Here is a 22,886-nt window from a genome sequence, read left to right as displayed (position 1 = left end):
TTTTTTAGAGATTATGAAAGATAAATCAGTAATTAAAATGAATTGGAATGATTGTTAATCAAAGTATATGACGTTCGTGACTCGAGAAGAGAAAACACATACAGAAGGCTATAGAGTGTATACTTGGATACTAATAAGNTAAACATACAATTTTTTTTTTTTACCCAGTGTAGGCACCAGCCCACACTGGGCCTATGCTGGCTCCGCCAGTGTTCCGTGAAAGAGAGCATGTACACAGGTCGAAAAGTTTCCGTAAAAAAAAACATGAGATTCCGTTTAATTAGTTCGAGCTCTTCAAGTTTTGTATCAGATAAGAAATTTTCAATTTAGATTAAGAAACTCAAATCTAAATTCTATGTTTCATCAATTCTGTTAAATGTCGAAAAATAATATTGGATTCTTAAAAAAAAAGAATATATAATTTTGGCCCAAACCATTTCCTTTGCTGTAAAGAGGTTATATTTCCGTTTACGGACAACTAGCTTCTATTTAACTCATCTCTAGCATTTGAGACTTCCGGGAACACAATATGACGTGGTTAAAAAGAAAAAGAAATACCAAAATCAACCCAATTTAATGTAATAAATGAGTGAGCATGAAATATTTTATCAGATTTAGGGAAATAATACCACCAAAAAATGACGCTTTAATTGATTGGATATCTCATGCATGTGCGATAAGACTTCTGAAAAAAGTGCCAAAAACCATAATCTTTTGGCACAATATCTTATAATCTTCATGACAACTTTTCATTCAAATAAAATTTTCATGCTTGCATGACGAGATATTAATATTATTTTCAATTTTAGGCTCAACTCTCCTTTCAATTGCGCTTTTTCCTAAAACTTCTGTTTAAAGTTGTTGCATCCCATGCTACGTCAAGGTGTTGTCTAATGGCTACAAGTAAACATCCATGAAATCTAAGGTTATGGCAAGAATATTGTTCCTACTCACAAGTCCGAAAAGCTATTATGTTCTATTAACAATTAAAGTGACAGAATCAAAGTCAAACAATCACTTGAAAAAATAAAAAAATACCCAAATGATAAAATTAGGACATCGCAACGTACAACCAAAGTTATCGATTTGATATAGTAATATCTAAGCAATTTGCGAATTAATACTGGAAAAAAACGATGGGGTCGACAACTTAGAAACAACGCAAGGTATCGTTTTTACCTCACTTCCATCGCAAGGACTTTTGAATTCCAGAGTAGATAAGCCCTAATGACCTCCCTATCAAGCTGACCAGAAAGAATGAAATGGCATCACTGACTTTAGCAACAATTGTTCTTACAAATGGCATGGCGATATCTGCCAGTTCAAGGAATAGACTTACATAGTACCTCCTGTGACATAAGAGTAATCCAACTTTTTACTCGAAACATTGAGAGCTTGGCTTCTTAAAAACATTTGAGAAATATGACAGTTTGTGAAACGTGAATGGTAGTATTTACAAAAAATAGCTAGAACTCAAATTCTCCTCTCGCATATTATACCAAAATTCTACAATGAACTTCTCTATCAGGATGATTTGGTTATTTCAATCAGTAATATGTTTAGAATGACAACCAGCAACCTATAACCTATTACAAGAAAATGTTGCATGACTATCTGCATCAGAAGATATAAATAATTAGATATCAATGGAGGCAATGAACTTACCAAAATTAAACTGCAAGATTTGTTCCAATCTTATATAAGTTTAAATAACCATATCATTCTCAATACAAAAAATTATCATAAAACATCAAAAATTAAAAAATAATTATGAATGACATATTTAGATCATTATTCTAATCAATTAATAGAAACTCTTATAAAAATCATCTCTAAAGTTTTTAATTTTAATATAATCTCTAGGCTTCTTACACGAAAATATTTAATATCAAAATATTTGCATACAAATGCACATAACGCATGCATAGAGCGCTATATATAAGAAATGGATTAGAACGTACCACCCAGTCAAGGCCCTTAATTCCTTGGTCCTTTTAAAAGGTACAGAAACCTGGTTGATCACAGCAAAATGCAGATCCGATGGTACAAGTCCTGATCTCATCAAACTGAACTGTTTCCACCAACTAAAATTTCCGGCCTCAATTGTGTTGGATTTCTCAATGGGTACGCTTCGAAGTGTGCAAAGTTCAAACCTATCTTCATATATAGATACAATTGCTGCCATGTTTTGATGCAACCATTGGTTCAATGCTACCTGTGAACCAGAGATCACACGTTGATTTAAAAAAAAATCTAAAAAAACACTAGTACTGTAATGCTCGCAAATCTCGATGTACTACATTCCACATTGTACAGTTTTAAAATTTACAAAAACACTGGTATCATGACACTCACATATCTAGGTGTACTACATTCGACATTGTACAGTTTTTACCAACTTCAATCTCCATGTTATAACTCATGGTAATAACTAATAAACAGATTTCATCAAGCTACTACACACCTTGGGCTGTGTATCTACAAAAGCCGCAATTATGAATGAATGCCAGATATAACTCACACAATTTGTTCAAAATGGTACTAGTAACGATGACTACAAATAAGAATAACCAAGTTCCTTCAGGAAATGAAAGAGAGAGTTTTAAGGTATGGTCTACTCCAAAATAATACGTGAGAGGAAAATTTTATTTTACGTGTGAACATAAACTCATTTTTCATAAAATAAAATTGCTCCATGAAATAATTATGAAACAACTCTTCAGAAAAGAACCACTATGATGAATCACAAGTCAAGGAACTTAAAAACCTGACACAAATATGTGAGGTTTTGTATAAAAATGACTGGCAGGGTGAAAGATTAAGTCCACCTCATTGCGCAATCGCTGAAGTGCTCTAGTGCATAAGGTACACAAGCTCAATCCAAGGTTGTTCATTTCATTAGACAAGCTACTGTCCACAGATATAAGCTCCAAATAAATGCTTGCAGTACCATCGGCCAATGTGATCAGCAGATCTTCTAGTATTGCTACTCCATGTTGGGCAAATAAGCTATAATTGTAGCATCCATCATTCCTATCAAACAAAGAGGTGCAATTCAAAATATTGTGGATCCTTGTGCAATGCACTTGCAATCTGACTCTGAAAAGAGAGAATGGTTTAGGCAAGTATTGCAAAACCTATCCTTCTAGCACCATCCATTACCTGTGATTGTGCGCGGCAACATACACATACCATATAAAACAACTAGTTTTACTTGAAATACTGGAGTGTTTACAACCATTAAATAGTTGTGAAGACCCAAGAAATGATAAAAGGCAGATCCCAAGGTGCTGTATTTTCTGATTCACTAACCTCAAATGAAAACGAAAAAATAATAGCTCCCAAAAGAAAAAAAGAAAACCAAAATTTCAATAAACAGCATGCAAAAGGCAAGGTAACTTCATAAAAAGCAAATAGTGACACGCATGAAGAAGTTTACCAAAACAAAGCTTAGGAAATCAGGAAACCATACAGCCACTGAGGCCCCATATTCCTGCATGGTAATGGAAGATACAAAAGCTATCCTGGACTTATTCTCTAATAACAATCAGACTTCTGTGCATGCTACTGATACTGCCCTTAAACTCTTTACTTTGACACACCTCCTTTCACACTATTTTTCAATATAAAGGAACTAAAAAAGACTCTCATCGGGAAAAGGCAACAGGGGAAAACTAAAAGAAATGCTCATCAATGTGTTCAAATTAAAAAACCGATTGATAAAGAAACATAGTCAACTTCGAAATATTTCAACACTATTTTATTACCTGGAAGACCCAAATTTAAGGGCATATGTCAACTCCACGTATAAATTCTCCTTGCCTGACTTTCTGATAATTTGAATTAGATTGTCGTAGGCACCCAATTTATTGACCACCAAAGAAGGAATTTCCTAATAGAAAGAGGAGGAAACGAAATAAAATTTTTGCTCATCGGAGTAATTTTGATAGCTTGTTGCAGCAATAATGTGTATTGATTATCATTCGCAAGGCAACAAACCTTGTTAGGTTTTCGAGTTACCAGTCGAAGTTCCTCTTCCAGCCATGCTTTACATAGATTCTGGTTGCAGTTCAGAATAATTTCAGTGAAGACAGCTGAAAACTCCTTTGTTGACTTTGTGACACAGTTTCCAGAAATATTTGACACCTAAAGAAAAGAATTATTAACCCTCTGTTCAAACCAGGAGAATAAATATCCAAGGGAAAAAAGAAACAAAAATTACAAGTGTCTTTCTCCTGTGCCAGTACGAAAAAAAATCCAAGGAAAAATTCTTCCCCTAGGCCAAAATACATTTAAAAGAGGTTTATCTTTTTTAACAACACAAACAAGGAATGCAAGTATATGACAGAGATAATAAAGTGCCTGCCTCTTTGTTGAACCATTGAAATGATGCCCATAGCAACCTTACTCTAGGACCCTCAGCAACAGCACACAAACTAGACTGCTGTTTATTGTTGTTTCCTTCAAATTCTGAAAGTGTTTCTCTTAAATCGACCCCAACATCAATAGTAGATAAGGAATCCATAAGCTTGCCTTTCACAACATCCCAGGCAAACTGCAAGTAAACCTCATTATCATTGGTGATTTCACTGCAATTAAATAAACCAAATCATAAAATGGAACATAACGGAACCATATTAACATCTAAGCAGAATCTTACAGCCAAAAGATATAAACCGTGATGAAATTTCGATCATGAACCTTCCTTACCTACCCGAGGAAGAAGAGCTTTCAGGGACGACATCATCCTGGGATCTGCTTGTCGAATTATTATACAAGTTCTTTTCAGTAGGAATTACTCCAGCAATAAACGTGAGGATCATACTCGCCAACAGGAGGACCTGGTCTGCAATAGGAGCCCAGTCAGAAGAAATAGAACCATCAGCACTCACTAGGGCACCAAAGCAATAGCATCTATTAAGAGTCTTGGGTTTTGGAATTCCATTTGACTTGCTTAAGCTTGGAGCAATGAGGTAGTGGTCCTTCCCCAGAGATAATGGCTTAACTTTACAACTCATACAATGAATCTTCCTAGAAATGAGCAGGAATTGATACAAATGAAAAACATCATTTAAGGAAAATATAGCTCATACTTAAATAAGCTTGAGAAATTAAAATAAAAATCCTACACATACATCTCGTGATTAAATAAGCTTGAGAAATTAAAATAAAAAATCCCACGTATACATCTAATACAAGTTTTACCATGGTAGCACAACAGTTCCAAACAAGCACTCATAGATACATAAGAAGAAATAAAATCAAAGTTAAAATGAAAAATATAAGATTTTAACAATTGAAAGATTGCCACTGTGGAGGTAAAAGAATGAAAAGACTGATGTTTCATAGCAACTGGAAAAAAATTATATCTGTTGATTACAAGACAACTACTACAGTTATTGCGTCAGAATGACTTCAGTGAAAGAAGTTGATCCAAACGATGACAAAGATTTAATGCACATCAGGAGGATACTGAACCAACTGAATATGTTAAAGAAACCTTTGAGCTGGCATATGAGAAGTTTTGGCCAGCAATAACCGCTCTTTCAAGACAATGCCACGAGCTTGCAGCTTGGCAATGGATGGAATAACAGCACATACTGCCATGAGCAGAGTCTCTTCTTATTGATTAGCTTGATAAAAGGCCGGCAGTCTGGCACACATTGCGGAAAATGCCCAGTTCATAACAGATTTCAAATTAGCGCCTGCAAAATTAGCAGCATTGAGAATTGTATTCATTATTCATTAAGCAAAAGAAATTAATTTTTCAGGATAAAATGATGCTGCTTATATTTCTATTATCAGTTGTTTATGGATACATGCTGTAAAACTAAATCGAGTTAAGCAAGAGTAAAGCAGTTGCACGAGGACAAGAATTTCTCGTTTCACCATTTTCTTGCATTGGACAGCGGGCACAGTTCAGGGGTGTCCTTTCCTTTCCAGCATTGGGCCACAAAAATACTGACCATGCTTGCAACCATAAAGCAGCACGCGGAATGTGAATAAGAAGGGGTTCCAACATTTTCGAACACTTAACATGCAGCTAATAACACGGTAGAAATCCCAATCAACAAAGTCAACATAGTTAATGCTGGATTATGCAGTTTCTAGCTTGCAACTATATTTCCACCCTCTCCAATTTGTAATCATTATTCACTCCCAACTTGTTGAAGCACTATCAAAGTGTATACAATTTACAGTCCGAGCCATATATGTACAGCAGCTGATTCAAAATGCTACACAGGTAGCAACAATTTCAGCAGTAACGCTCAGCGAAAATGCAAATTTGCAATATCAACTCCTTAACTACCGAACACACAATGCCCAAAAAACATCAAATTCCAATGTGGTTCTAGATCAACGTAAATTTGTCATGAAGAAGAATTAAATTAAACCAAGCAACCAAAAACAAAAAAAAAACTAACCCTAAAATCAAGGTAAAAAGAAAATGCAAAAGATAATTGGCGTTTTGGCGAAAAATTACAGGAAAAGTGTACAACTTACATGGGAGTGGATGAGGATTGAGTTCGTGCGAACCTCGTTTTCCACATGGAAATATTTCTCGCTAATTTGTTTGACCAAAAAACAGATTAACAAGAGCTGAAGATCCAGAGGACTGACAAGGTCAGCAAAACGGCTGAGTTGGACAGAACTCGGGTCCAACGGGTCGAGGTCCAGATTTGGTTTGGAACAACCCAAACTTTTNTGACGATGCTTAATTTGTTATTATTTATTTGGTATTTCGGTTTTCAATTTTCTAATATATGAATCTTTACTCTATTAATGATGATTTCAAAATATTAATTTTATGTATGATTGTGTAGTTTCAATTTATATTTTTTTAGAAAAACAAAATAATAAAAGTAATATATGATTTTGCGTTGTAAATTTGGTATTGAAAATGCTGATTTTAATTCAAATAATTTTTTAAACAGAAATCGAATCAAATTTTACCCACCAAACCAATTAAATCAGCCCAAAAAATAAAATACCAATAGAAAATTTTGTCATTGTTTTCTTCAAAAAATAAATATAATATGTAAAATATAAATATAAAAATAAAAAAAAGTCAGATTTCGATTCAATTTTGTTTGGCTTTAGTTCGTGCTCAATTAAGTTTTTCCATTTAAACATATATAATTCGTCCTTATTGCAATGAAAGTTTCAAATTATTGATTGAACCAAAATTTTTCGATTTTGCATTTTCTTTTTTTTTCTTTTTTTTTTCTTTTTTTTTTTGTAAAGACACTTTTGAATCGATTTCCTGAATAACCCGTTTGTGTAGATCCATTTATAAATACACACGTTTACCCGACCCACCCGCCTGTTTTCCCCTGCCTTTCCACTGTAAACTCTAATAAAACCCTCCGTCTCGCTCTTCGTCTCCACGCAGAACCCAGCCATGGTAAAGAAAAGCAAAAGTATGTTACCACGCAACCTATTTAGAGCATGGTAGCATATGTGTTTGTTTGTACTCATATTTGTGTGTTTGAATTTTCTCAGAGAGCAAGAGCAAGAGAGTGTCCCTGAAGAAAAAATACAAGGTAATACGGAAAGTAAAGGAGCATCACAAGAAGAAGGCCAAGGAAGCAAAGAAATTGGGATTCAACAAGAAATCCAAAGTTCAGAAGGATCCGGGCATCCCCAATGACTGGCCCTTTAAGGAACAGGAACTCAAGGCGCTCGAGGCACGCCGCCAGCGTGCCATACAGGAGCTAGAGGAGAAGAAAGCTGCTCGCAAGGAGAGGGTAATTCGATCATATTGTGGTTTATTATTCTATTGATCATTCTATTTGATTGATGGTTCATGTTTACTGCATTTGTGAATTATACTACTTTCTGATGTTGATTTTTGGGTTTCAGGTTTGTTATTTTGATGTTTTATGCTTAGAATATTTGAAAGGATTAAATTTGACACATTTTACTGTTTTTTTTTCCCGTATGGCTATGGATATTAATTGAATTGTAGACGAGGAAGATGGTTGTTATTGATTCTTTCAGCGAATCAGCGGGCAACGAAATGCCTACTGTCAGCTAACAAGGACCACATCATCATTTTTTCTACGCCGAGTCGCTGATGCTAGTTTAGTTTAGGTTTACGTGAGAGTTGTAATGATTATGAGAGCATGGTCCTGTAAACTTGGAATTGAGCAGGGATCTGCATGTATTCGCTTTATGAACCAGTTCAAGTTCCAATTATACTCGTTACTTCATGTTTTTAGCATCAGACAATCTTTTGTTGCACCATCCTGTATCTGGAAAAATATGACTTTGGTATCAGATAATTTATAAGTTTTTTTCCATTTGGATTTAGACTATGTTATTAAAACCATTTCTTAATTTTTATAGGCTCAAAAGAGAAAATTGGAGCTCTTAGAGGATAAGGAAACGAATGAAGTAGAAGTGAGTTCTGGTGAAGAGGAGTTAGTTGCTGAGAATTCCATCCGAGCTTCGAAAACTCGGGGTTTGGGTATGCAGTAGATTTTTGGTGTTCTGATATTTTGGTTTGATGTATTTATTTTAAAAATTCTTTACTTTGTCGCAGACAACTCAGATAGATCATTTTACAAGGAGTTGGTGAAAGTTATCGAAGCTTCTGATGTAATTTTGGAGGTCCTTGATGCCCGAGATCCCCTTGGTACACGTTGTGTTGACATGGAAAATATGGCGATGAAATCAGGGCCTGATAAGCGTCTTGTTTTGCTCCTCAATAAAATTGGTATGCTTTCTCTTCTGCGTTTCATTTCTAACTTTATGGTCCTAAGTTTAGGAGACTGGAGTTATAATTTGTGCTGGGCTGCTGGCACACACACACATGTTTTTCTGGTGAATGAAATATATCAGCTTGAAAAGCTTGCACGATGTGGTCTTTTTGAATTTTGAAATAATTGAGTTAATGGAATTTATTTTTATTTCCGTTAGATTTAAATGGTTCTGACTTTGCAGAGATAATTCATGTAGATGCTTTCCGTGCAAATTGAGATTTCAATCATTCGGGGTTTGCAGAGAACTCGTCAAAATATGTTACCTTAACGCCTTTTTTCTAATGTTTCAGATCTTGTTCCTCGTGAAGCTGCTGAGAAGTGGCTCAATTATCTTAGAGAGGAATTACCAACAGTTGCCTTTAAATGCAGCACCCAAGAACAGAAATCGAACCTTGGGTGGAAATCTACTCGAAAGGCTGGGAAGGCTATGAAATCTGGGAAGGCAAGCAATATCCTGCAAACAAGTGACTGTCTGGGTGCTGAAACTCTCATAAAATTGCTGAAAAATTATTCAAGAAGCCATGATGTAAGTATTGGTTGGTATCTACTACCCCTCTCAATAACTTTGGTGTATATACATGGAATTCATTTTCTTTGCCTCTTTCTCCTACCTTTTTTTTCTGTTGTATATGTATTTAGTATTATTTCTCTTAAAAGTGAATGGTAACTTCACGCATCTATTTGATTTGTTTGTGGGGCAAAATTAATTTCAAGTTTTTATGCAGATAAAAAAATCTATCACTGTGGGGGTTATTGGCCTCCCCAATGTAGGTAAAAGTAGCCTAATTAATAGCCTGAAAAGATCTCAGGTTGCAAATGTTGGTGCCACCCCTGGCTTGACAAGATCTATGCAAGAAATTCAGCTGGATAAAAATGTTAAATTATTGGACTGCCCCGGGGTTGTGATGCTAAAATCGTCTGAAACTGATGCATCCATTGCTCTTCGTAATTGCAGGAGAATTGAAAAATTAGATGATCCAATTGGTCCTGGTGAGTTCTTGTTTTTAAGATTATCGACTGATTTTGGTTGTCATAATTGATATTTATTTTATTCCTGGATATTAATTGTGCAGTCAAGGAAATCCTCAAGCTTTGTCCAGATAAAATATTAGTGACATTATATAAGATCCCTGGGTTTAATTCTGTTGATGATTTCCTTCAGATGGTTGCTACAGTCCGGGGAAAGCTCAAAAAAGGTGGTATTGTAGATATCGAATCTGCTGCTATGATTGTTTTGCATGACTGGAATGTAGGTATGAGTCCTCATCTCCATGAAATTCATCAAAAGAACATGTATTGTTGCATGGGAGGAGGATCTAGACAGTCTGGCAGGAGTGGTCACACCCCCAAAAAAAAAATCTATAGGCTTGTATATTATTTATACTTCATGATTTTCCTCGTTTCTGAATTTTTTTTCAGTTTTAGTTTCACCTGCTTGCACAAAATTCCGGGCTCAGCTACTGAGCTTGAGAATGGTTTGGAGGACTTCTGTGCTTTTTTCTGATTTGAAAATGGGGCTAAAGTGCTGAAAACTTATGTCGACAGTGAATGCTAACAAAATAGATTTGCCTTTTTAGAGACAGTGCAAGCGGGGATTGAATTAACATGATTTTTGTTTGTGATTCTCCTCGTAGGTAAAATTCCATATTACACCATGCCTCCCGTTCGGGATGTAGAGGAACCCTCTGAGGCTAAAATCGTCTCAGAACTTGGGAAAGAGTTCAATGTGGATGAAGTATATGGTGGTGAATCTTCGTTTATTGGCAGTTTGAAATCTGTCAATGATTTCAACCCAGTTGAAGTTCCATCAAATCTTCCTATAAAGTTCAGCATGACGATTCTCGAGGTTTGTGATTTTTCCACATTTTGTTTCCTTTTATGAGAATTCAATCTCGATCATTATTATGTTTTTTACATAAGTAGTTTTGATGCAAGAGAGGTACCGGCTGAGATGCTGGGGTTGCCCCCTCACGTTGGAAAAGTTTTTCGTTATATATAATTTTTATAAAATCAACTTTATACACCCCGAGTAGATTAAATCACCAATCCTAGCCTGATTTCTTGCATCCAACCCGTATTCTGAATCTTTTGATGTTTTTCATTCTGGTGAAGCCACGAATTTTCACCATAACTCAATATAAACAGAGAAGGAAACAAATCCCTCACTAGTATATATATTACTTTAAGTATAAAGAAATACGATAAACAACCGTATCTTCAAAAATGAAGATGACGACCCTATTATCAAGAGGGGGTGATTTTTTTCGTCCCTAGCTCAAGCTGTACCCTGATCAAAATAATATGCTGAATGAGATTTCCTTCTTAATAAACACACTATTCTGACATGTTCTCTTAGATTTCCACTATTGATAGGTCTAGATAAATTTGGTTCGATATGTATGCAGAATGATGAACCCCCACCAGCTTCAACTCAGGACAGTGTTGAGGACGAGTCCATGGAATCTGACGAAAAGGGCGATATCCTTGAGAAAGATAAATATGCAAATAAGAAACAAAACGAGAAGTTGTATTCAGAGGAGGGCATGTTAAACACGAAGTTGAAAAAAGCAGAGAAGAAAAGATTGAAAAAGGATAGTCGACCATCTATCATGGATCATGATATGGATGGTGATTATGATTTTAATGTCGATTATGTGATAATGGAAACTGCCACAGACATTGCCGATGACAGTGGCCAGGATGGTAAAAGCAGTAAGAATCGGTTTGAAGTGCCTGCTGGGGTTGAATTGGATGCCGAATAACTGAGTGATACAGCAAGTATTTATGTTATTAAACACGAGTCAAGATTTTGAATTGAATTGGTTCAGCATTTTGTGGATCCTAAGATTTTGGCTCGTGGAACTTTAGTGTCATTTATCGGTTATCAGTCATTTTTGTTTTTTTACAAGAAAATTTTGTGGTATTGTATTTACTATCCCGAATTCTGAAATGGTAGCAAGTAGTTTTGGCAACATTGCAGTTTTCCCTGTGTGATGAGTTTATTCATGCTATTTTTCGGTGGATGAGACTTACCCTAGGGTAGTAACTAATCAAATATCTAAAAGTGTTCATATATCAATACAAGAGTAATATTTATTAATAATGCTAAAGTTTAAATTTTGGGTCATTAGATCAATTTTCAGGTTGATATCTTTTGGATAACTTGATCTGAACTTTATCTTTCCACACAAATTTTCGATGTCCTTATCTAATATCCGCCCCTGCTATATCCTCTCAGATTTCACATTATTTCTATCAATGAAAAAAAAAAGTGACAGGGAGTTGTATAAACACTTTGGTACGCCACAAGAACAATTCCGAAAAACAGATTAACATCAATGATAGTGAAGAAAGAGAGTAAGAAGTAGCACTTGTTCCTTTATTCTTTTTGAAGTACTCCCCTACTTTCTTGATTTACATATTCATTATTATCATTATTATTAAATTTTTTTACTGAAATAATTTCTTATAAATGGAGTTCGAACTTTCATATAGAGTTGTGGGATGAAAAACTAAATATTTGTCATTTGCAGGATGACGAGTAATGACACAATCCGTTCTGATAGCAATGCTAGTTTACGCCATGCAAACCACTCTCCTTTCTATGAAGTTTGTTCTAGGATTGAGCAAATCATTCGTAACTTCTAATGGGGGGGAAAGCGAACGAAAAGTCATCTTGGTAAGCTGGAACAATGTCATCAAGTTTAAAGCAGAAGGTGGCCTGAGGATTAGATCCATACATGATATTATATGGCATTTTTAGCAAAACTTGGGTGGAGGATGGTGAAAGAAAATGATTCTTTATGGGTTCAAGTTCTTGTTGGTTGGTACTTGCGAATTAATAAGAGGGACTCTTCTAACATATGGCATGGGATTACTAGAGTTGTACCTCTCTTGAAGAAGGATTCCGAAAATTAGTTGTCAATGAGCAAGACACTAGCTTTTGGATGGATCTAATTGTTGAGAATGAATCGTTATGTGAATACATGCTCAAGGATATTAGTTTGACAGAGATGCACCATACAGTATCGGAATATTGGAGGATCAGAGAAGGTTGGGATTGGAACAAACTGTCTCGTCTTCTCCAATCACAAATTCAAGATAAACTTGCAGCATGGTTTTGAGAGAAGATGTGACATGCGCTGACGACTTTTTTTGGGGAGTTGATAAAATGGGAAACTTCTCAATTCGACCAGCTTATAACTTGGCTGTTAAAGTATAGGGAACAGGGTGGATGGCGACTGGGAGAGGATTTGGCACCTCAAAGTTCCCAATACAATAAGAGCTTTCCTATGGTTAGTGAAACATGGCAAGATATTATGCAATCAAGAGAGAGTTCGCATGGGCTTATCGACTAATGGAGATTGCTTTTGTTGTGCGGGAAAGTTATAGTACATGAATCATATCTTCAGGGGATGTGACGGAGCAAAGCAGGTCTTGCTAGGTCTATTACCAACACACACTCTTCAACTCCAGAATGGAATGAGTTTTGCTGACTGATTCCGAAGTCAAATGTGATTTTACTAGCGAGTGAAATGCTATGTTCGCTATTGCTGAATGGTGGTTTTAGAGGTGACGAAATGAATTTGTATTATCGGATACAAGCAAAAGAACAAATCATAAGCTTAGAGCTCTAATTGTGCACGTTCTTGGAGGAAAGGTGAAGAATTATGAAACTATGTACTTTGGGTGGCAAGAGCCTGAGAAATGTGGGTAAAATTGAATACGTATATAGGTGTTATGAAGGTAATAACAAGACCGGGGGAGGAGGTGTTATTCGAACTGATTGGTTGGCTTTCATATTAAACCAGCAGCTGCTGAGATTTGGGCAGGCTCTATAGGGGTTGCAGCTGTCGCCGGGTTTGTCTAGAAGTTACAAGGAAATTATGCCGTGTCTGAATGTGCTAAACGAGCAGGAGGAGCGCAAGAAGGTAATTGGCAGGCAATGGGAGGTGACTGACATAGCTATAGGGAAATGAATAAAGTTTTCGATCACCTTGCATCGTTCAACATGATCGAGGCCTTAAAATTCTGGACAGCCCTGAGCCCACCACAGAAGACTTGTCGGAGGGTGAACAGTACCAATTTTCATAGTCATCCAAAAAATAATAAAAAAAATAAATTTATGTTATTAATTAAAATATATATATATATATATATATATAATCAAAACCCGAATGGTCCCGGCAACGTCACGCTTCCTCCGCCTAATGCCTTATCCCTTTCTCTCTCCATTATAACTTCTCCTATCTCACTTCTTCCGTTCAATTCCCTCTCTACATTTTGCGTTAAACGTTCCAAAACGATTTCATACGCGCATATTATAGAGGTTCGACCTAGGTTTATCGGGGAGAAGAGGAGGAATGGGACAGCAATCGTTGATCTACACTTTTGTGGCGCGTGGGACGGTGATCCTGGCTGAGTATACCGAGTTCACGGGGAATTTCACCGGAATCGCGGCGCAGTGTTTGCAGAAACTCCCAGCCACCAACAATAAGTTCACTTACAACTGTGACGGCCACACCTTCAATTACCTCGTCGAGGATGGATTCAGTAAGCGGCGCCGTGTCTGATCTATTTGTTTCCATGTTTGTTTTATTTATTGTGTATGATTGGCTGGTTGTTAGTTCTTTTTTGCATGCTCGTTTTGGTTATTCTCCGATTTTGCTTGATTTGAAAATCTTAGGGTTTGTTTTGTGATTTTTCGGTGTGAGTTACCTTCAGTGGCTTATATCTTTGTTTAAGGTGATTGTTTTGGCCATTAGTTTTTGTGATGTGGCTACAGGTTCTGGATCGGCTGTGTTTTTTTTTTTTTTTTTTTTTTTTTTTTTGTTTTTTTTTTTTTTTTTTTGGCGAAATTGGTAACTGATGATGATAACGACCTTGCGTGAGAGAGATCCTCACTCGGTAGAAATCGACAATTTGGTTTTGCCTTGACATGATTTTTAAGTAATCAGTTCAAAAGTATGATTAGTCTGAGTGATGAGTTGTTTTATTGTCTACTCTCACTTTCAAGTTGCTTTTATGTCCCATTTATAGATATTATACTCTTTGGTATCTGTAGGTATTTCAAATACCGTTATCCCATGGTGTACACCATGGTACAAATCTGTTTTTATTTGGGCCACTTGTGTTTGCTTACGGTGGCTTGTGTTCCAATGTTTGTGTATTACCTTTTCTTATCTGCGCTAGTATCTGTGATTTTATGTTACATTAACTGAATTCAGCTTTAAATAGAGTCTCTTGGGCTATAAAGTAATTGTAAGTTTGTTCCTTCGTGACCTAGCCTTCTGTTTTTGAGGCACAATATCTGACTGTCCCTGGATTTCACAAGGCTTTCCACTTTTCACACCCTCGCTTCAATTCATTCATAAGTTTCATTCTCCTATATGGACTAGGTTGCTGTCTGCTTCAACCTAATGGAAACGTACTGTAACGGTGACCATGCAGTTTCCAGTTTGAACTTCATTCATCTTGTCTTGTGTTTTTTTAAATTAATTTCATCAAAGATTTCTTGGTATTGATTGTTTGATTTATCAGGAAGCGTGTACGTGAATGTTGTTCGACCACTGTATGATGTATATGATACACCTATATTTCTTTTGCTTATTATTTACATTTATTTTCATGCTACTTCTTTTGGTGGATCAACAAAAACTGTTTTGGATAACAGCTTATTGTGTCGTGGCTGTTGAATCTGTTGGAAGACAGATTCCAATTGCATTTCTTGAGCGAGTGAAGGAGGAATTTACCAAGAAATATGCTGGAGGGAAGGCTGCAACAGCTGTTGCCAACAGCCTGAATAAAGAGTTTGGGTAAATATTCTCTTTTAGAGACATTTTTCTTCGCATTTCTATGTCCTGTAGAAAAATTCTTATGTCATAAAAACTTAGACCCAAAATGAAGGAGCAAATGCAGTACTGTGTGGATCATCCAGAGGAGATTAGCAAGCTTGCAAAGGTGAAAGCTCAGGTTTCAGAAGTTAAAGGGGTGATGATGGAAAACATTGAAAAGGTGAATATATATCATCACAAATTGCTAATATCTGATTAGATAATGAGGATGCATTTGGTTTCTGATTAAATGTGTTTGATTTGACCCTGAGATTTCTGTCTCTACAGGTTCTTGATCGTGGAGAGAAAATTGAGCTTCTGGTTGACAAAACTGAAAATCTTCGCTCTCAGGTGCTTAAAGTCCTGTTAATGCCATTGTATATCGTCTTAAAGTCTAAAAATTGGATCCCATGCTGTTACATATTGATTTGAATGGCATGTTTGCATAATATTATATCGATTTTGAATCTGATAATTATTTGAATTTACCTGAGGTTATACCTCTATTGTGGAAATGATTTAAATCTATCAACTCTAACGATTATTAAAAATTAATAGAAACTACTCTAATGGTCTCAATTTTTAAATTCTATACGTAAATTGATTTGTGGTTTACTTTGGTTGGTTTTATTGGAATATCTCCACCTGATCATCTTGTTCATTCAGCTTGATCCTCGACAAATCTCAAATTCAAAAGTTATCGTTAAATGAACGTGGTACATTCTTCATTTTAGATTCATCAATCTCATTCAAACAAACTCAAAGATATATTCCTAAAATTTGAGATATGCTATTCAAAATAACAATGATCAAATCCTAACTAAAATAAATAAAATATATGGAACATATCCATCAAATCAATTCGGCCATCTGTAATCTGCAAGTCTATTAAAATGCCAACCATCATAGAGCTGCAACTTCTAAATATCATTGAAACAGATAGAAAATACCGGCCAAATGCACAAGACTAAAGCAAGAAACTAGAATATCCTAGAATATGTATGCCTGATCAAGATAGAAAATAAAGCAACTAGCTAATCCAAAAAACTTCAAAACAATCAAGAAAAATGCCCATTTAACAGGCTCTTTCCAATTTTTATTTTAAATTATTTTATTTATTATTGCTGCACTGTAGAGTCTCCTTTTATGTATATACCTTCAGAATGTGTCTTTCAATGAACTGAATATTCATGAGCCATCAATTTCCCGTCACAGGCACAAGATTTCAGGACACAAGGAACCAAGATGAGGAGAAAGATGTGGTTGCAGAACATGAAGATAAAGCTAATTGTTCTAGCCATTATCATCGCCCTGATCCTTATAATTGTTTTGTCGGTCTGTGGTGGATTCAAATGTCATTAGCCTGTGTTTGGTAAGCCGGTCATTCAGGTCCCTCCTGTTGCATTATCAGTTTCTCTTAAAATTTTGGTGATACGTAACGCAATTCACATTGTATGATCATATCTTGTGTGACAATTGTTGTATAGCTTGTATTTCCAAATTCTCTCAATATACTAATTTGATGTGTCATTATCGATTGTTGCAAGGAAATTTGAGATGGCTACTCAATTCAAACCTTATGCAGGTAGTGTGGATTGTGCATGGACAATCTTAAATCGGATTTGCTTGTTAAATTATCTCACTTTTCTGGATCAAAATTCAAACAATTTTCCTTTCTGACATTTTGAATCCCGGGTTATAGATCAAGTAGAATTATTTTATATCGTCTCGCTTTAATCATGGATTTGAGCACACCTTGTTGCGCTTTAAAGGCAAAAAATAATTTTTAGCTAATGTTGTATATTATCGTCGTAGACTTTTGTTATTTATTTAATTCTGTTGCTACAGACTTAAAGACGTGTTTTCTCATAACCCTCAATCAATCAATCATTCCCCGGAGCTTAAACATAGATTTCTTTTTCAAAAAAGTACAGAAATATTAGTTCATATTCTGCTTGTTAGTTAATAACACTGATATTGACACATCATATCTACGGTTCTCTTAAAAAATTCTGATACTGGGAAAAAAAATACATTATATGCGCATTATGTGATAAATATAAGACTTCTGACAAGTTATCGTGGTGCGCCTCTTTTCAACACTGAACATGTATAAAAATAATTTATTCGTTCAATGACAATACATTTGAAAATGACAATACATTTGAAAATGTGAACCAGTAAATTTTATGCTGTTGGTGCTGCGATTATCCAACGAATATATATAACTTACTATGCTTCCTCAAACTTAACTAACAGATTTACAAGGAATGTTAGGACATACAGTATCAGAATGCCGAACACAGACGAGTTATCTCAAGACACAACGATACAATCTACATCATAATTGAATTTGAGACCTCTTGTTTAATAAAAGGAAGAACAATTAAAGAATGATATCAGTAAAAATTGGTTGCCAGTAAAATTGGTTGCTTGCCTATGCTATTTGGCTCTATAAAACGAGTATGCGTCTCAAACAAAGCCTGCCCACATATAGAAAGATATAAACATTTCAGCTGCTGACAACCCTATGTAACAAGCAACAATTTCATGCTATAGAAAGCCAACTTTGAACATGGTAACAAGCCAAGCCAAGTACTTTCCATAAGCAAACAAGACAACCAACTCCCAACTATACTTGGTAACCACCGCCTCTTTGACGGTTACCCATCCTTCCACGGCCATAGTTATAGCCTCTGCCACCTCCACTTCCACCTCCGCCTCTCCCTCTTAAGTATCCCCCACCTAATAATAAATGGAAATTCTTGAGTTGACAACCACAAGCAAGAATGCAATAATATTAGCAATAGAAACATATTTGAGAACACATGCGACTATAGAAATGGAACGAAACACTGATTCTTGAGGAAATATTATAACAGTGATATTTCTAAATTCTGAAAGGAAAAACACGCTGACCATTATAACTCCAACCACCACGTCCACCACCACGGACCCAATTTGGATATCCACCATTATCTGTGAGAAGAAATACTCAGTGAGACACCCAAAAAAAAAAAAGGAAACATGGGCATCTACACTAATGGATAAGCAGGTTGCTTTGAATTAAATGATATCAGGCGGAAGGAAATAAATACCTTGGAAGTTTCCATATCCACCTCTATTCCAATCTCGCCCCCTCCCTCTGCTGCGACCTCTTCCTCGTCCATAATTATCTAAAACTCAAAGCATCAAATTTATGCTTAGAGTAAAAAATAGCAATGACTATGATATCGAATTCCAGTTACTTCTATACCTCTGTTATCGGTGTTGTACACTGCATGTGCTTGTCTTGGGGGTGGTTGTGGCTGGTAGATGTAATGTGGTTTAGTTTGATTCACATGCAATGGAGCTTGATACCTAGATCAAACAAACAAAGTCAGAACAGATTACAATGAGTGAAGGGACATAATAGAGTTTGGTTGTCAACAACCTCACTAATGAAGCTGAAAAAGAAGAAGACACGAGATAATGCTTGAAGTTTAGAATGACAGAAACAGATGTCAATAATCAATAAAAGATAAGTCTAGCACCACCTGTGCCTCAGATAAAAATGTTGTCAGATAATTATGCATGTGTTTCTTCCTCAACAGGTATTTATACAAATATAACTAACTGTGATTGTGAAATTACCCAGAAGAATTCTTGTTAAGCTCCTTCAAAGAAAGGGTGATTGAAATAATTGAGACATGACGCGTTTGCTCCACACTGTACTAGACATTGAAATCAAATTAGAGGATACAAAATGGAAATCATCAACAAATACTGACATAAGATGCATCCAATTGATGAGCATACCAGATACATCAACAAGGAGAATTCATATGCTGTAGTAAAAAAAAAAAAAAAAAGACACAAACTCACATCTCAAGGCCCTCTTCAATGGGTTCAAAAGTATCAGTTACGCTCACTGAACTGATGGCAGTGTCCTGATGCAGTCTAGGCATCCTTCTCTGTTTCAAACAAGAAATAAAAGGATCGATTCCTTGGCATGGTGTTGAAAATGGGAAACAATATCACAGTAAAAAAAATGAGCATAGCAACCTTAATGATCTCTGCAATAGCTACAGTCTTGTTTATAGCTTGACCCATTGCTTTCAAGACAATCTCCTTCACTCGTCTCTCCTTTGAAATGGATGAAGAATGCAATTAATTACCAAACAATGGCCCATGATTAAGCACAGAGTAACTTCTGCTAGGTTACGGTAGCTGAACTTAATCCAAAGTACTGAATAAAATTGGTGTGAATTAGTGCGAAATAAACTCTTATTGATAACAACAAACAGATTACCATATGCGTCGCATATGAACAAGTTTCAAACACACTGAAGAAAAATCATAACAAAGATACGGTCCATGAAATTAGTCCACAAAATTGTCAACACTTAAAAAATTAGAATCCCGAATCACAGAAGTGGAGCAAAAAAGGCACAGCAAAACGCCAGAAATGTGAACGGAAAATCCAGAACAAAACAAAGTCTAGAAGACTAAGACGTAAAAAAAAAAAAAAAACCAGAGTAACACAGAAGAAAATCGGAAGAAGAAAAAATAAAAATGGGAAAATGGTACCTGTATCAGGGAGGTTGCATAGCTGATGTAATTACGAACCAAACCCTGAGAAGTGATTCGAATCTCATTCTCATTGACAAGAGATTCAGGCTTTGGCTTCTCCACCTTTTGGTATCTATCCATTTGCTGTACGTTGGCAGAAATAGAAACCCTAAATTGTTGAAGAATTAACTACTATTATATATATATTTATTTATAGCGGAGAATTCTAGAATTTTCTTTTCCCACTCTTATAAAATATAGTTTGCTTTAATTTAAAATAATAATAAAATCTAAGCAAAAACTCATGCGATATAGGGATCGTCCATATGAGGTGGTTTTACAACTTCATCTACTGGATTGATTTTCGAATCGAGGAAAAATATATATATATGTAAAATTAATTAATACTATTCATAATAATTTTATATCAGATCATCCAGTACCAGTTAGTTATATAAATATCCAAACTCCTACTCATTCCAGAATTTACTTGAATCTTTTCATTTTCCCCATCAAATATTAATTAATTAAATTGCATTCAACGAACTAAATATTAATTTGTACATATATTTTCATGCCTTTATTTATTTATTTATAATTTATATACAACTTATTTTTACAATATATATTTCACGCGGAGAAATGTATGTGTTCACAGAATCTGGAAACCTGGAATCCCTCTCCAGCTGCCATTTCCTGAATCACTCATCTCCCAAACACAGACTGGGAAATTCCCGGAAAATTCTTCAATAAATACATACACAAAACGACCCAAACCCCCACATTTCAAGTTCCATAATGTCTGTCCCGATTCATGATCGATCAGACTTGAAAGCAAATCCCGAGGCATGACTGCAATCTCGCTGAATTCCAGGGTTCTCTCATCAATATTCCAGATAATAAATTCAAGGCCGCCATTATAGGTGCTGCATAATCCTGCTAAAACTAAACGATTCTGAATTGAGATCAGGGATGAAAGCAGGGTCCCTGGAGGCCTGAGAGTTTTTGGATTGCTCCAGGATCGTCTTTTCAGGTCGAAAGAAGAAATGAAACCCGAATATTTGTCGTAGACAAAGAATTTTCCTTTGAATAGAGATGAGCAGAGAGATTGAGCCGAGTTTCCAGGTTGGAAGATTTCGTTTAAAGGCTGGCAAAGTTCCCGATAATTCTCATCGGGACTGAATATTTCCACTGCCAAACAGTCCTCTTGATTCAACAAGCTGATGCCACCAACTACTATGAACCTGGCTTGTTTTGAGAAATCAGGTTCATAGTACACACCAATCAGGGGGTTGCACCTCGGAAATGCGAGAGGCCTCGTTTGGCACAAACGACCATCAAAAACAGGCCTGAAACTGAATTTTTCGGGGCTATGGGAGAAGATAAAAGAACTGGACGCAATGAACGAATCCCTCGACAAACCGGTATCTGTTGAAAAGCGAATCCAATCGCTGGATTCAGGATCAAAAGCCAATAATGGATGGTTGTTTCGCCCCAAAAGGAAGAGCCAGCTGGGAAACAACCGGGAATCGAATACCAGCGTTTTGAAGGAAGAAGAATGGATTATGAAATTCCATAGTTTACAGACTGAAGCTGCTCGGAGAATGGAGGTAATTGGGAGGCGGGAAAGAATTGATTCGATCAGGTCTGTTCCTAGGAAATCAAAGCCTGGTGATGAATATAGCGAGGAATTATTGGTTTTCTGACATGGATGGGGATCAGATTCCTTCATTGTGGATGAAATGGAATGTTTTGTGTGCATTTAATAGGAAAAATAGAGAAGAAAAGTGGAGGCATTTGTCTGCGTCAAAGAAAACAGTGAATTTCCATTGATTGGCACGCCGCCTCTGTCTCCTTCCTATGTTCCGGCGACACATTTATATATAAAATAATAATAATAATAATAATAATAATAATAATAATAATAATAATAATAATAATAATGATGATGATGATGATGATGATGATGATGATGATGATGATGATGATGATGATGATGAATTTGATGATATGGTATATTGATAAAAAAAAAAAATGAATAGATATATAAAATAATATTAATTATGGAAAATTGATTAAATATATGAGACAAATGAAAAGAAAAATGTTATTTTTATATTTGAGACAGAGTGAGTATTATATATATTAATTATGTTTACTATCTATTTAATGAAAAAATCGTGAAATTATGCATATCAGGATGATTTTACAAAACGATGAGCTTTGTTTGTCCAGATTGATGTACTACATTGCATATTAATTAAAGTTTCTGGAGGAAAAAAAGAAAAGAAAAGAGAAGCGATATTTTTTTTGACAGGTGAAATCTTGTAATTTATTAAAAAGAAGAAAGGTCCGCAATTACAAATTTAATCAACTACAAAGGAAAAGATCCATGCTCCCAAACAAAAAGAGAACCGATATTAATTAGTTACTTGTTTAAATGTGCATTAAATATAATTTATAGTCTAGTAATTACCTTTTGGTGATCAATTTTAGGCTTTTTCCCTCTCCGAAATTATGTAATTAAATTAGTAATATCATTGTTAAATTTTTTAATTACGAGTCAAAAAATATTTTGTTCTATGTAATGTGTTTATCAATGTAAATATAAAAATTTAATAATGATAGAGTCATTTAATACATAATTTTAACGAAAAATATTAAAATTGATCGTCAAAACATAATTACGCGAATATATTCAATTCAACAAAAAATACATATTTCACAACTCAATATA

At 35.4% G+C, this 22,886-nt stretch overlaps 5 protein-coding genes across 9 annotated transcripts; 2 read left to right on the top strand and 3 right to left on the bottom strand.

Annotated features, from left to right (window-relative positions):
- Positions 1–982: 982 nt before the first annotated feature.
- Positions 983–6,682, bottom strand: LOC140991641 (uncharacterized). 4 transcript variants are annotated; one of them, XM_073461724.1, is made up of 10 exons: positions 6,505–6,679; positions 5,890–6,236; positions 5,501–5,705; positions 4,711–5,031; positions 4,367–4,589; positions 4,000–4,146; positions 3,768–3,892; positions 2,829–3,033; positions 1,962–2,215; positions 983–1,349 (listed from the first exon to the last, which is right to left on the bottom strand). In XM_073461724.1, exons 3-10 carry the CDS (start codon positions 5,605–5,607, stop codon positions 1,181–1,183), a joined length of 1,551 nt encoding a protein of 516 aa, XP_073317825.1. In that variant the 5' UTR covers positions 5,608–5,705; positions 5,890–6,236; positions 6,505–6,679; the 3' UTR covers positions 983–1,180. The 4 variants fall into 4 exon arrangements, with proteins under 4 accessions (XP_073317825.1, XP_073317823.1, XP_073317824.1 ...); XM_073461722.1 differs by lacking the exon at positions 5,890–6,236; XM_073461723.1 differs by lacking the exon at positions 6,505–6,679 and having other exon boundaries at positions 5,890–6,466.
- Positions 6,683–7,288: 606 nt separating this feature from the next.
- Positions 7,289–11,748, top strand: LOC140991593 (guanine nucleotide-binding protein-like NSN1). Its single transcript, XM_073461639.1, has 9 exons — positions 7,289–7,421; positions 7,504–7,748; positions 8,350–8,470; positions 8,546–8,719; positions 9,056–9,291; positions 9,491–9,755; positions 9,839–10,018; positions 10,400–10,611; positions 11,171–11,748. The coding sequence occupies exons 1-9, from the start codon at positions 7,403–7,405 to the stop codon at positions 11,525–11,527; spliced, it is 1,809 nt and encodes a 602-aa protein (XP_073317740.1). The 5' UTR covers positions 7,289–7,402; the 3' UTR covers positions 11,528–11,748.
- A 2,209-nt stretch (positions 11,749–13,957) lies between these two features.
- On the top strand, positions 13,958–17,128 carry LOC140991754 (vesicle-associated membrane protein 721-like). The gene is made up of 5 exons (XM_073461893.1): positions 13,958–14,318; positions 15,439–15,580; positions 15,659–15,779; positions 15,887–15,949; positions 16,814–17,128. The coding sequence occupies exons 1-5, from the start codon at positions 14,129–14,131 to the stop codon at positions 16,958–16,960; spliced, it is 663 nt and encodes a 220-aa protein (XP_073317994.1). The 5' UTR covers positions 13,958–14,128; the 3' UTR covers positions 16,961–17,128.
- A 781-nt stretch (positions 17,129–17,909) lies between these two features.
- Positions 17,910–20,944, bottom strand: LOC140990894 (uncharacterized). Of its 2 annotated transcripts, XM_073460735.1 has the most exons (9): positions 20,819–20,944; positions 20,168–20,318; positions 19,643–19,723; positions 19,463–19,551; positions 19,232–19,306; positions 18,855–18,958; positions 18,697–18,774; positions 18,518–18,577; positions 17,910–18,343 (listed from the first exon to the last, which is right to left on the bottom strand). In XM_073460735.1, exons 2-9 carry the CDS (start codon positions 20,288–20,290, stop codon positions 18,231–18,233), a joined length of 723 nt encoding a protein of 240 aa, XP_073316836.1. In that variant the 5' UTR covers positions 20,291–20,318; positions 20,819–20,944; the 3' UTR covers positions 17,910–18,230. The 2 variants fall into 2 exon arrangements, with proteins under 2 accessions (XP_073316836.1, XP_073316834.1); XM_073460733.1 differs by lacking the exon at positions 20,819–20,944 and having other exon boundaries at positions 20,168–20,374.
- Positions 20,765–21,933, bottom strand: LOC140990893 (F-box/kelch-repeat protein At3g24760-like). The gene has a single exon (XM_073460732.1). It carries the CDS (start codon positions 21,909–21,911, stop codon positions 20,802–20,804), a length of 1,110 nt encoding a protein of 369 aa, XP_073316833.1. The 5' UTR covers positions 21,912–21,933; the 3' UTR covers positions 20,765–20,801.
- Positions 21,934–22,886: the final 953 nt, after the last annotated feature.

This window comes from Primulina huaijiensis, chromosome 13, assembly GCF_012295235.1.
Source record: "Primulina huaijiensis isolate GDHJ02 chromosome 13, ASM1229523v2, whole genome shotgun sequence".
Taxonomy (NCBI): Eukaryota; Viridiplantae; Streptophyta; class Magnoliopsida; order Lamiales; family Gesneriaceae; genus Primulina; species Primulina huaijiensis.
The sequence above is the reverse complement of the archived record's forward strand: the minus strand, read 5'-3'. Positions and strand labels throughout refer to the sequence as shown.